Source organism: Egretta garzetta, unplaced genomic scaffold, assembly GCF_000687185.1.
Source record: "Egretta garzetta isolate BGI_Z169 unplaced genomic scaffold, ASM68718v1 scaffold306, whole genome shotgun sequence".
NCBI lineage: Eukaryota > Metazoa > Chordata > Aves > Pelecaniformes > Ardeidae > Egretta > Egretta garzetta.
Window position 1 is genome coordinate 1,392,084 of NW_009260131.1, and position 13,848 is coordinate 1,405,931.

At 40.4% G+C, this 13,848-nt stretch overlaps 1 protein-coding gene across 1 annotated transcript in view; it reads left to right on the forward strand.

The window, feature by feature from the left end:
- VRK2 (VRK serine/threonine kinase 2) overlaps nt 1–13,848 on the forward strand; it is a 45,366-nt gene that overhangs the window by 17,314 nt on the left and 14,204 nt on the right. The window contains exon 7 of the mRNA XM_035896970.1: nt 5,457–5,589. Coding sequence (XP_035752863.1) covers nt 5,457–5,589 — 133 coding nt within the window. The remainder of the gene's footprint in view (nt 1–5,456; nt 5,590–13,848) is intronic.

Genomic DNA, 13,848 nt, shown 5'->3' on the forward strand with positions numbered 1-13,848 from the left:
ATGTTTAGAAATGGTTAGAAGATCAGAATCAACTGACCTCAAAGAGCAGCTTGCTGCAGATCTATTCAGTAGAAGGGAGCGAGGCCATTCAGTGAGTTACAGGTCAAAAGATCAATTCTCTAGTCAATATGTTTCTGAACATGGACCTGGCACAATGACTGACAGAATAGGAGTGATGTACTGAGGGAGGGACACAGCCCATGAATCTCAGAGAGGCCTGAAAGAAAACTTGAAGTGATCAGACCTATAAATTACAGAACAAGCAAAGCACTGGCTCAGTATTGTGGTGAGTTAAAGATAGTTCAGTGCATAGTTGTAACTGTTTGTATGATAAAGCAGAATAAGCATTATTGATGTAGACTCTAAAGGAAAAATTCAAATCCATTAAACTCATTTAAGTTGTGATACTATAAAAAGGGGCAAACAGACACTGGGCAAGAGCTTAAAATCAGAGTTTTTAATAATAAATGAAATAAAGTTTGGAGGAATGCCTCTTCAAAATAATTACCTTGTAGTATTTTCTTTTTCTCCTAAGGAATATATGGGCAGACACACAGCAGTGCTGCAGAATCAAGTCTGCACCAGAAGTTGCCTATTTGGATTTTTAAGCTGTAAATTTTAATTGCATTTGCACCTCAGTTCTGATTTTAAGTGTTCCTTAGACAAGATAGTTACAGAATAATGCTCAGACTTGATTATCATAGATAGCCCTAACCGAAAAAGAAAAAAGAATAATAAAAAATGTTTCAAAATATTAACTTTTATGACCAGCTTGCAGTGGACCAGCACAGAAGATACAGAGCTCACGCACTGATCATATGGGAAAAACATTCATGAAAACAATTCTAACTTTAAACCATTTGTCATCGTGAGATGAATCATTGTGATTCCTGCTCTTTAGTCCAGTATGACAGATTTGCTAAAGAGCGGATGAATCAAGGAAAATGAAAATCTTTTCTGTTCTCTTTCATGTGTTTTTAAGAAGGATACAGTATGCAGAGATACCATACAGAAACAGTTGAATTTTAACTCATGGATGCTGGCTACACCCCTGATCTGAGATGTAGCTTCACAATCAGGTGGCTTTAATTTTCTTTCATTAGTCCTACTGCTACATTTGGATAGAACTGCTTACAACAGTTTTAATTTCTTTTTGTAGTGATAGCCCAAATACCTTGGAGTTCAACTGATTCCAGCATCGGCAGTTGCCACTGACAAGTCACAGAAAATTTCTCCCCCTCTCCTTTTTTTAACCTGCTTTCCTCCTTCAGTGGCTTCTGTCTTGTGAAAGATGCCGTTTCTGTCCCAAACGCTATACTTTAGACTTCCTGTCCCAAGACAGACTTCAGTCCATCTTTAGCCCTTTTGTAGCGTAGTGTCCAACTGAAGTTGACAGCTCTATGGCCATTAGCAACCAATCTGCCTCCTATTAGTAGGCATCTACTTAATTATTTACAGCGCATGACATAAGCCTAGCCATGGAACCATTGGAAAGAAAATGAATGAAGAAAATCACGGTATTGTTATCCTTTCAGCAATAAATCTCCTGCTATGTGTACTTCAAGATAAAGAGAATACCATGAAAATCTCAAGTGCCAGGCTTATGACTTTGCAGATCAGTGTGGTTATAATGTATACAGGTTATAAGAATTTTATATGATTAGCAGGTATTTAACACTTTAGATATAAAACACTGTGAGGGAGTCCTGCACAGAAAGAACAAGAGGACTGCTGAATCTAGGGCTGGTTGCTTGTGCACATAAATAATTATTTGTGCCTGTTTGCTTCAATAAGATGGGCACGTTCATGTTTGCATGAAATGAAGTGTGAAGACTTCAGAAATCTGGCTCCTAATCTATAGCAAAATTTATTAATAGCAGACGGTGCTAAGCATGTGGAGTCTAGTGCAGACTGGGATGTGTATAAGAGAGAAACTTGAACAAAACCGAAAGAGGTAAAGAAAGTATGGGGGAAGGAGCGTACAATGTAACACAGCTAAACCCAGCTGTTCTAGGCTTATGTCACTTGCACCTTCATCATCCTCCATGTTACCATTGCTTGTTTCAAGTGTCTTCTTTATCTTGCTCTGCATATGTTTTGTCCTCTTCTTGTTCTTACTTGTCTCATTGTTCCTATAAAAAGCATGCAGATTAAAAATATTTATGGTATTGAAATGTGTACTAACACTGCCTTAATTTTTCTCAATATTCTTTTAACAGTCGTCATCTTTCCTCCCTCCCTATGCCCTTAAAAAAAATCCCAGCAACCTACAAATTCATTAACTACCCCTACCCACCATGTTCTGAGCAAATTTGGAAGGGCACGCTGTGTTACATTATCAAAAAGTGACAACTAGCTATAAAGAACTATATATCTTTTTAATGATGAAAGGGTTATAATGAGAATTGATGAAACTAAATTAATGGTAATTTAAAGTAACATAGTCATTCTGATAATGGTTGTGGCAAGGTCGTAACAGTGCATTGCTAGTTTTGTACAAGCTGAAGGGGGTTGATTTTTTTTTTTTTGTTGGTGGCCAGGAGGCCACTTTGAGAGGCTACCATCGGTTGCTTGTGGAAAAAATCTGTTGTGAAAGTTTGGGAAGTGATAAATGGCTCCACTGGAAGTGAGCTGAACAGTGACACTTATGACCAGCTGCCAGAGCAAACCATGGTGCAGTCATAGATGATGTTGCAATTGCATGTGAGCAGCTTTAAGAAGTGATTGCTTTCTTGGTTTCCAGGTCTCGCCACCATCGGTCAAGGCAGGATAACCTAATGCTACTTCTCTCTTTTAGAGGGGTATTTCAGTATAAATTTAAAACTGCTTTGCTGATACTATTACTGAAGGTATTTTAAGCAAATTGTTGCTTAAAAATGGATTAAGAGCACATAGTTACTGTGATTTATCTGTAGGATAACTGGTAATTCTTTTTACATAGTTCAAGTTTGACTAGCAAATATTTGTGGCTACTTTCTAGATGCCCTGTTGTTAAGATAGTTTGAAAGACCACCAAGGCTGGGCTGCCATATGGGAGTGTCTATCACATAAGTTAGTGTTCCCAGTCCAGACAGAACCAGAGAGCTGGCAGAGATGCTTTTCTTGTATTGTTTTTTCTAACAGTTAAAATCTCATTTTAATATAAGGCATAGCCTGAATTTTTAAAGGTTGAAATCTGCTCTGTATTTCATCTTGTTGTGTCTGGTCAACTGTACATGTCAGAAATCTCTAGTCAAGCAAAATCTGAAATGTACCACTTAGCCTGGGAAGAATATAACTTTTAGCTTACTTTCTCCTTCCCAGCCTGCAAAGGATGCAGAAGACCTACAAAACTTGATATTAGGGCAGTTTAAATTAGTTCTCTCACACTGACTGTGGGCTCATTTAGGACAGGTACCAGAGCATCAGGAATACGCTGCAGAATGGATGCAGGAGAAAATCGAATCAGTCAACCCAACAAAGTTTATGCCTTGTCCCAGATTTTCTAAATGTGCCTACAGTCTTTAATCTTGTATCACAGTTTGTATAGTCTGTCAGGTGAAAAACACCATTGGTAATCTTAAAAGCCATCACCCTGCAGGAAACGAGTGCTACATCCCAGCTTACACGCTCCAAATAAGCACAGATCCTGCAGCAGAAACAGTAAAACCAAGAGACCAGCCATCCCAGGATTTGAAGCTGCCTGGAGCACAAACAGGAATCAGTAGTTCAACAGAATGTGCTACAAAATAGTGCATTAAGTTTTCTTGAGGGTTTTTTGTTTGTTTGTTTTTCCTCCACCAGGAGTGACATAATTAAATTAAAAGTGAGTGCCAGAAGAGTTTATTTTTGACTTCTAAGGTATAAACTGGTTTTTAGCTAAAGAGGAAGCAAAACTAAGGGTTGAATAAGAAAAAGGGTTTTTTCATAATATAGCATGATTTAGTAGAAATGATCTCTATGTGCCTTCAGATGGTTTAGCTTTTGTCCCAGAGATCAGTTGCACTGGCAATGTAAGAGCAGTTTGTAGCTTTTTTATTTTTTTTTTAAGTGAAAGTACTATACTTAGATATTTATAAAAAAAGCAATTACCTAATGTGAGAACTGGTCAATGTAAGGGGGCAAAGGCCAGGTGGGAGTGTGAAAATGACAAAGTGAGAAAATAACCTATGGGATATTGTGGGGTGGACAGATTGTGATTAAATTCCAGCTGCTTTCAACAAGTTACTGCTTGTCGGCTGCGCTGCAGTAATTGACCACGTGCATGTATTAAGTCCACCTCTGTTGGAGGGTAGAACATGTTAATCTGAACTTCATAGAGTGGACTTGTGCCCTTAATCTAAATTATGTGAGTGGCAAAATTGACATGGATGCAGTGTGCTATGCCTTTAGAGAAGTAGAGGCATAGGAGCCAGATGGCATGTTCGGGTTTGTCTTGACAGGCAGCAGAAGAACAGAAAGCAAAATTCAGCTTCTCCTGAGCTGTTCTGTTTTCAGCCTTGAATACGGTAAGAGTGAGCAAGACTAAGTTTAAAGCCACTTCATACTTTCACAGTGAAGTCCTGAAAATGTGCAAGTGCATCTCGCAGATGCATCATTCAGAACTGTGGGACTTCCCCCTGGGGTGATTTAGGTATCTATAGTAAAGCATCTCAGAAAAAAAAAAAAAAATCACCTGTGCCAGGATGGAAAGGTAAATGTGGCAGAATGCATGAGCTTGATGCAATATACACAGTGGGGGCCAGTTTAGCCCCATGGATTTGCTTCAGAGTAACTTAGTGAAGTCTGGCTCTGTGCCTTTTTAAAATTTATTTTAAATTCAGGAGTGATTTACTAAGAGTGCTTTCTGGGTTGGGGGGGGGCTAGTTTGTTTTGCTTTGTTTTATCTTACACTTTATGTTTAAATAGTTGATGCCAGAATGAAGTTACTGACAGTGACATTGAAAAAGATGAGATTATAGTTAGGCTGATGCCCAGTAGCCCTATGATCACGGTCCCTGTGTCTGGTCCAGCTAGGGGAAGCTGCTGCCTCTTGCCTCCTCTGGCTTTGAAGTTGCACTGCTGTTACGAAATTGTACAGTCTCAGCTGATGGAAAATTTGCATGGGGTGTGTATGTGCCTGTTTAAGTAAAGAGAGGAAGGGTCCCATAAGCAACGTGAGGATACATAAAAGGCATATTGCCGTTTATGATGTCTAGGTGCCCACCTGGAGAGGAGAGAGCTTAGGAACAAAATTAAAAGACTGAAATTCTGTTCGACTCTGAAATAAGATAAGAGTATAGTAGCGGAAGGATTTAAATGGGGAGGGCAGCTGTTATAGCCCCTAGTTGTACATATTTTATCCTGAGGCACCATTTGGTTTAATAAAATTTAGATCTAAGGCTGTCCTTAACCTATCAGTTTCTTAAGACTTAATTATAAAGGTTATACTTTCAAAGGACAAAAGCATTATTCATTTGTCTGTTCATGTCTTCCAGGTTTATCTTGCAGATTATGGACTTTCCTACAGATATTGTCCCAATGGGAACCACAAACAGTATCAGGAAAATCCTAGGAAGGGCCATAATGGGACAATAGAGTTTACCAGCATAGATGCCCACAAGGGAGTAGGTAGGTTTCTTTTTTTTATTTCAGAGGAGTGATTACAGAATGAGTAATCGGGCTGTGTGAGCTGATGTATACAGCAGAAGCAGTCTTGGGGATTGCTTAGGGTTGATCAGACCCTGGTGTGGTGACCTCTTCTTGTACCTGGGAATGCTCCTCCAGGGCTGGTGGGGGAAGGGGGGCAGCACGATTAAAACTAAAAGGCTGCTGCATGTCTGGTACTGGAAGGCAGCCCAAGATGCCCTAGGAAGAGCTTGCCATTAAACTTAATTGGTTCATGTTGGGAGTACTGGTTTGCGTTAGCTATACTCTGTTGAAGCAGAGGCAATATTTGCTAATGTTGCATTGTCAAGGAAAAATGTTTCAAGTCTGCACTGTCCTTTAGGGAGAGCTGTGTCTGAGTGTCACCATCTGTGTTATGAGAGGCTATTTCAAGATGACATTCCTTCTGCAAGGAGAAAAACCTTTTCTGAAGCCATAAAGTGTTAACTTTTTGAAATCTTTTTCCAGTAGCCTTTCATATATCTTACTTATTTAAACTCACTTTGATGGTATTGGAAACACATTTGCAGGTAAATTACATACATAGTCCTTTTATTGGATATTGATTGTACTGCCTTGCATTCCAAGGCAGACTTAATTCAACAATTCCCTAATTAGTTAAAGTCATAACCTATGTCTTGTATTCATTTACCATTAATTAAACCTTAGCTGTTTATTACACTGCAGTCCAAATCCAATAGCAGACCCATAGAGCCATAGAAAAGGGAATGGGAGGTCAATATCGAAAATATATGGTGCAAAGTCCCACTGATGGCTGCATTGTTCACAATCAATATGGTCAATGCAACACAACTTTCTTAGTTGCTATGTCAGCAAGACAAAAAGTCAATTCTAATGTTATGCTAGTGAAAAAATGGCGATTATTGAAAAACTTTGACTCTTGCTACGAAACAGTGTTTTTGTTAACTTTTCTTTTCCCCTATTCCCCCCCTTACCCCTGTGATCTTCTAAGACAAAAGGAACGGTTTTCTGCTGTCAGCTTTGCTAGGATCATAGTGTCACAAGCGATAACTGTAGAAATTTGTGCTTGTTAATAGCTGCTGAACTGTTACCTTAAACTAATACTTTCTAACGAGTTTTAGTTGGCACAAACAACTGTATATTATTGCTTTTTCTATTAAAAGGACCATTGACCATGTAATGTAGAGGGTCTTGATAATTTGCCGGCGCTGTTAAAACCTGCACTCGTTTAACTCTGGTCATTAGAAAAAATGAAATAAGACTGTCAAGTATTTGCTGCTAAGACAATTGCACAATTTCACCTGCTAAAAAATATTTTGCGGGGAAGAGGGCATTTGGTTCAGACTCTTCTAGCCCTCCTGAGCATACAGTGCATTTTCTGGAGCTCTGACTCTGGCTGTTTTTCGTGGTGGTGTGAGTGATGTGGCTATGTGCTATTATTTGATGGGGATGCTGTTTGAGGAATAGGTGGAAGCTGGAGTATTTGGGATTTGGCAGTTGGGTAGTTACAGCAGGTAGTTTGCCTAGCGGAGAGGCGTCTGTTGATGGGTATGTGATTACAGGACAGATAATTCCTTTTATTTGAAAGACTAGGGAAATTTTACAGACTTGGGTGGCAAAGGGCGTGCACGTGCAAGTGTGAGTTCAGTTGTTGTCTTTTGCAATCTGCAGGTTAGATTACCCCCTCAAGTAGCTAAAACCATGATGGAATTGGTGAAAAGCGGAGGACTCCGGAAAACAAAATATTCAGAAAGATAGCTTGAGGGAGCTTACCCCCATCTTACATTTGAAAATTTTTTCCTTCTTAATAGCTACAAACAGAAAATCTGTGGATTTTTCTGATGCTCCTGCCAGAAAAGCCTGCAGAACATGATGTGATACCTGTATGTTGCAGAGAATCCAAACTATTCACATTGAATGCCTCAGCTCTGACCTTGTAACAGTCTGAATCCTTTAACGTCAAATTACCAGAGTTTCCCATTTGCAGCAGGGCTCAACATCCCAGGGAAAATATGCATCTGCAGCGACTTCTGTCGGAGACTGCACAGGTCCAGATGGCAGAATGCAGCGACTGGTTTCCTTCATCTCATCTCTTGTTGTGAGGTGTAGAGTTGCAAGGTGTTTCAGGACACTAAAAGATTTCCAACAGTTGGGGCAAAGGGCTTCTTTGCTCAACAGTCTCCTGTACTCCCGACTGGGTCTCAGCGTGGTCTCATGTACCAAGTGAGGTGGGTTGCTCTTCTGAAAAGTGTTTAAAGACCATTTCACTGTTGGCAAATTAAAGCTGCACAGACAGCCTGCATTCTGGCGTTACCCAATTTTTAAGGGCAGAATATTTATTTCAGTGCTTTTGGAATATAGTTCCAGTTTTTAAATGTTGTTTTATATAAACGAGATCCTTTCCAGAGGGCATTTCCTGACTGTACATAGCAACATAAATATATCTGAAACATCAAACCCCCTGAATAGTACCAGTTGCTGTATTGAGCTAGACAAAGGAGAACATTTTGACTTGTTCTGCTTTTATTCATAAATTACCTACCCGAAGATATACAGCGATTTGAGGTGCGTGATGAAAGTTAAAACAAAATTGTGCATTTGTTGCTTTCAAAAGTGCCTCTTGGCAATGCTTAAAGCTGATAACCTCCTTGCATAAAGCCAGTCAAATGCAACTGCTTCCCACTAATTCAGATCAACAGTGGTGTTCCCCTAGTTGAGTCGAGAAATTAACCCAGCTGCATGCCTGCTTATTCACCAAGCTCTCTGTGGAGTTAAGCAGGTGTAAGAGGTTATGCAAGTCCACTGAGATCCAGAAAGCTTCCTACCAGCAGCCACTGCATGGTAACACCTTTGGGTGGTAGAATTAGTCCATATTCTTCTGACAGCCTCTGGCAAGGGCTGAGTCGGACTTGTGGCAGCTGACGGTGAATTGCTGCCTTCAAACAAATTACTCTAGTGTGAGATGGTGTACGGTGCTAGTGGCTTTGACTTTGTGCTGGAACTGAAGAGGAATTCCCCTTGACCTGGGAAAGGCTGGGAGCAGCTGCCCTGCCTTGCGTCTCAACTCTTTCATGCTGGTTTTGTCTTTTAGTTTCGCATGGCTCACCTGTGCTCTGCCTGGTGTGTGCGGGCCCCGCAGGCTGGCTCTTCTGCGCTGCGCTGCTGCCTGGGGGCTTCCAGACTTGTAGGGTGTTTGCAAGTATTCGCTGCAACCTCGATTAGAGCCACTATCTAGGTCTAGAGTTCACTTTGAACCAAGTCAGGGCCCAAGTTGGGCTTTGCCGCAGGATCTGACCCACACTATCAGCACTGCTGTATTTGCTGGCTGGATCTCATTGTAACCAGCACATGGGGGTTTAAAATTTAAAACCTTTTTATTTTGATGCAGATTTCGTATGGCACAACCACATTGTTAGTTTTAGTGTAGTATTTGAGTGTATTTGTTGTACTTGTTTTTAAAGACCATACTGTATAAACAGTATTACCTTTTTGTTTGTTGATTGATAATTAAAGAGAATTATATCTGCACACAGTGTACATTTAAAAAATTGTTACATAGTTAGTGTTAAAAAGTAATATTTGGATCAATGCCTCCTATGGATTTTTGTAGATTTTCTACTCACTGAGGCATGCAGTCAATACCTAATTTCTCTGGAGATATACTGCGCTTAACGTATTGAGTTTTTTTTAAATACTCCAGTCCTGTGCATTGAGTGCGTAAGACCAGTTTTAATTTGCTATCATTGATGAACATAAGAGTATGAACTGTCTGTGTTGAATTCCCTCCAGCATATATTTGTGTTTGCCATAGCTTTCAAGATAACCCTCCTCTTCCTTTTTACAACGTTTCACAGTAACTATTAGCAGTTTTGCCATCTCTCGTGTTGGGTAGAGGGCCTACCGAAATCCTTGCAGAACTTGCATCTACATCTGGAATAGTAAAAGCTGCTTAGGACAGTAGTGGTGACTTTTGACAAGTGGAAGGATAATTAGAATATCTGATGACGTTTGCCTCAATTAGTCCCGCTGGTTGTCACTTTCTTGTAGCTGGTGAATATGTTTTGTCCAGGCTGGTTTCATGGAGCAAAAGTGTTTGTTTTCATCTCCTGTGTTGGGGAAGGCAGTTGCAACTATGTTTGATGCCATATTTTAGCCGGTTCTTTGTGCCCCTCACATTGGGTTGTTGGAACATGCGCTCCTTGAGGTCTGTCCAAATGCTCATACACCATGTTTGTACAGGACAACACAGGCATTGGGCTGATTGTAGGGCAAGCTCTGCAGTTCTTGCTCTTATTTTCCCCACTCGTTTGACAGAACTGTTGCTGTTTGATATTAGAAACATAGCTTGTCTATTTTTCCTTTTCTTTTACATGCAGGGGCTCACTGGAATATATGCAGGGTTCATTTTGTGAGAAAGGATGTGCAAGAATATAAACACCTATGCCTGGAAACATATACTTTCTGAGTCCGCATGGCTTCCAGAGAACAGAGCTCTAAATGGCTCTGGATGAAGAGGTTTATTTGGCATCTGTCCATGTATAGTTAGGAGTCAGAGGGAGCCTGCTGGATTTTTTTGCTGGTCAAATGAATTATTGATTTGCTGCAGTTTGGTATGTGTTTCCCAAAGACTGTGTGCAGGACAAACTGTAAATCCTAAAAATAAAAGGAAAATATAACTGGTCTGGTGAAAAATGGGTGGAACTTTACAGTGTGAAATAAATAAAAAGATGTTTTCGTTTCTGAGTGTTGGATTAGAAGAGGGAGCAGGAGGTCACTGTAAGCAAAAAAAGAATTGGGCTTTAGCAAAGAGAAGATAACCACCTCTGTAAGCTTATTCTGTCCTGCCAGGAATGTCCAGAAGCAGCCAAAATAAGATGATGAGCATCACAACTTTCTAACACAACTGACGAGTGTGGCTGGGAATTGGCTGTTTAAATTTTGGCTCTTGTTCTCTACACCAGGAATTCAAAAAGGTAGTGAATCTCACAGCTGCTTGTCAGCCCCTTTGTGATTTTTTTTTTTTTTCTGCCACACAGATGTGAAAGAGGAGTAAAACTTCCTGTCCCCACTTCCCTGCCACATGTTCTCCTTTACTGCAAGCTTGGAACCTTTTACTTCCAACCAGGTACCTGCACCTCTTGCCACCACCATTTTATCTCCCACTCAGATCTCGTGGTGAAGTTCCAACCCTCCCACTACATAAACTTCTCCCCACCAAATCAGGACCCCAGCCCTCTTCCTTTTAGCGCGTCCCATTCCACCAGTCCTGAGGATTACTCGCTCTCCGTCCATGTTTAGAGGACAATCCTCCTGCTGGCTGCACTCTTCTATTATTGATGCAGCAGAGCAAGTGAGAAAACGAGGAGGCTCTGCAGTTAGATCCTGCCGGTCAGTGGGCATGTGTAACTGCTTGTTTGGAGGTTGCTGTGCACATGTCTGCACATTAGGCTGTTGTGATTATCCAGGACAGCTCTACTATTTTGAAGAGGTTTGAGAATCACAGTTTGGGAACTTCTGGCCTGCAAGACCTGCTGGCTCATGAGCTTGTCTGTGGCGGGACAGCAGCAGTAGCGTTGCTGCTTTTGTGGGTCTTGAAGCGAGTTATCCAACTGCTGCGCTGGGACTGCATCCCCTGGCTCGCAGGACGGTGCTGATGTATGGGCTGGTCACCAGCTTTGATGCTGCCTTGGAGAGGATGTGAGCCCTCAGGACTGTGAGGCCAATACTGTCAGCACGGTGCCTCTGTGACCGCCCACGGCGAGTCGCGGTTGTATCCTCCCTGTGAACAGTGGTGGGAGCTCCTGCTGGCTCTGCAGTGGGTTTTGTGCCGATCAGCTGTATGACCAGTTGAGTGTGTAGCTGTAGGAGCTGAGTTTAGGAGAGAGACCGTAGCTGGCACAGGAAAAGCTGCTCGTTGCCATGTCCCAGGCTGAGATCTCTGGAAGAGTTGCAGTCCTGGTGTGGTGACACCATGTTTGTACTGGATTTATTTTTCTTTCCAGCATTCCGTGGTGGTGGTTATTGTCAGTGAGTACTTCAGCAGCGTGCCAAGCTAACGGTGCAGTTCTGTACATGAGGGGAGGAGGGATTGTTCCCGGCCCCTGCTGGCAGTTGCCCTCCCTGCCTGGGACTGCATAACTCTGTGCAGAATGGCCTCCAAGCATTAAAATTTATCGAACTTTTAAAATCCAACTATATTTATACAACCTTTTCCCTGTAGCCACCCACTCTATTCTCTAAGTCACTATCCTGCTGCAGTGAACTCCTCTGACCAGTACTCTGGGGGAGCGATACTTCATTATTAGCTTTTTTGGGGGGCTTTTCCTTTCTGATGCCCCTAATACAGGCACTGATTTTTGACAAGTCTTGTATTTGTCTGGTTTATCACCTCAACCTTGAGTTAAAAAGTTATATCACTTTTAGTTCATTTATTAAAACATTGTGATGATAACGTTTTTAACATAATTATATTTCTCCATGGTCATGTTAACACTCCTTTCCTTTATGGGCTTTTGGATTAATGGTTATGGTATGAGTTATATTTGTTTGTGAATTAACATGAATTTGTATGCTGTAATGCCAGTGAGAATTGGAGGTTCCACTGCACGTAGATGCAATATGAGCAACTAAAATGATCCTTTCTATGAAAAGCTTCCAATCTAAAGAAACACTAATGGTGAAATTATAATGTAACAGTGCTAATTAAAAATAATAGAAGAACATTTCATCTGTCGCTCATTAGCCTCCTAGATCTTTACAAAAGGCCTGAGAAAGTTAGCTTAATAAGGGCCGTAGAGGAAAAGTCCCATTTTTACACAGGTTTCAGATGAGTTCTTGGGAGCAGTGTAGTTTTGAGAGCATATTGTAGCTGGTGCGATATCACTTATGATCTATTTTGAAATAGTAATCACAATATAAATTAGGGCTCAGCTGCCAAATCCAGTATACAGAGATGCGTGATATATTTTCATCTCAGGGTAAATTGCTTCAGTTACGTTATTCTGAGTTATCGTTTGAACCCGGTGCCTGCATGTTTAGTATATGTTTGTGGTGTATATAAACTTCTTATGGCCTGACTCTTGATTTCATTGACATGGTTGTTAATTCATTAACTTCAGTGGAGTTGTTCATGACTTATCTTGGCAGGAGTGAGGACAGAATCAGGCCTTAAATCTTCAAATTAAAAAATTAAACTATAAAAATATTGTGAAACAAAATACTGCCAACGTATTCCCATTAAGTAGTATTTCATATGAGAAATGATAATAATATAATAATTAAATTATAATAATAAAATAGTAATAAAAAAAAATCCTGGTTAATAGAAAAGCAGAAATCAAATAGCTAGTAAAAAAGAAAGGAAAAAAAAAAAAACCCAACAAGTTTTTAGTCTACAGAGATGTAAGAGAACTGGATTTAAATAAGTACTATTTTGAATGTATATTCTTGTAACAGTGACAAGTTATCAAGCAGAATTGTTTTATTTTTGCATGTCTGTCCCATTTAAAGTGAAGCCAGACTAACTTCTCTCAGCTGATGTTTTTCAAGAGTCTTGTAATCCCCAATTATATTAGCAGATTTATTTTTTCAAGTAAACGTATAGTTGAAATGTACGTATTAGTGCTTTATTTGGGGGGAAATTAATTATGCAGTTCTTCATAGATTATATTAATTCATTAAAGACTAGTTAGTTGAATACTTTTCTTTTGTAAGGATCTAAATGATTTTAAAAGTTGAGGAAGTTAGCATTTCTAACGCTGAGCTGACAAAGGAGCAGAGGAAAAGAAAAAGCTACTACAGTCAAATAATCAAACCTTGACATTTTTGTGTGGTTCTGCGAAAAACACATGTAAATGTCTTTATGTAGTAACGCTTGCAGTGACCTGGGAGATAAAGTGATACGTGAGTTTACCATCTCTCTGTAAAACATTTCCCCTTTTGTTTTTTAGTGATGTATGGCTTAGTTACATGTAGCTTTTTTTTTTTCTTCCTTCCCCCTCCCTTCCCCCCCCCCCCGCCAGCTGACTACTGAGGCTTTAGGAGGGTATTAGTGAAGTCTTACTTGCACACATCTCCCTGTTTGTGATGGCTCTGCCCTAGCGATAGTCAGGAAATGGCTGGAAGATCTGCATGCGAGTGAGGAGGTAATTAGTCATGGCCAAACCGTTTACTGTGAAGTAAACTTTACTCTCTGGGGACTGTTTTGTCAGCAAAGGAGTTATCTTGGGTTAGCTTCTGAAA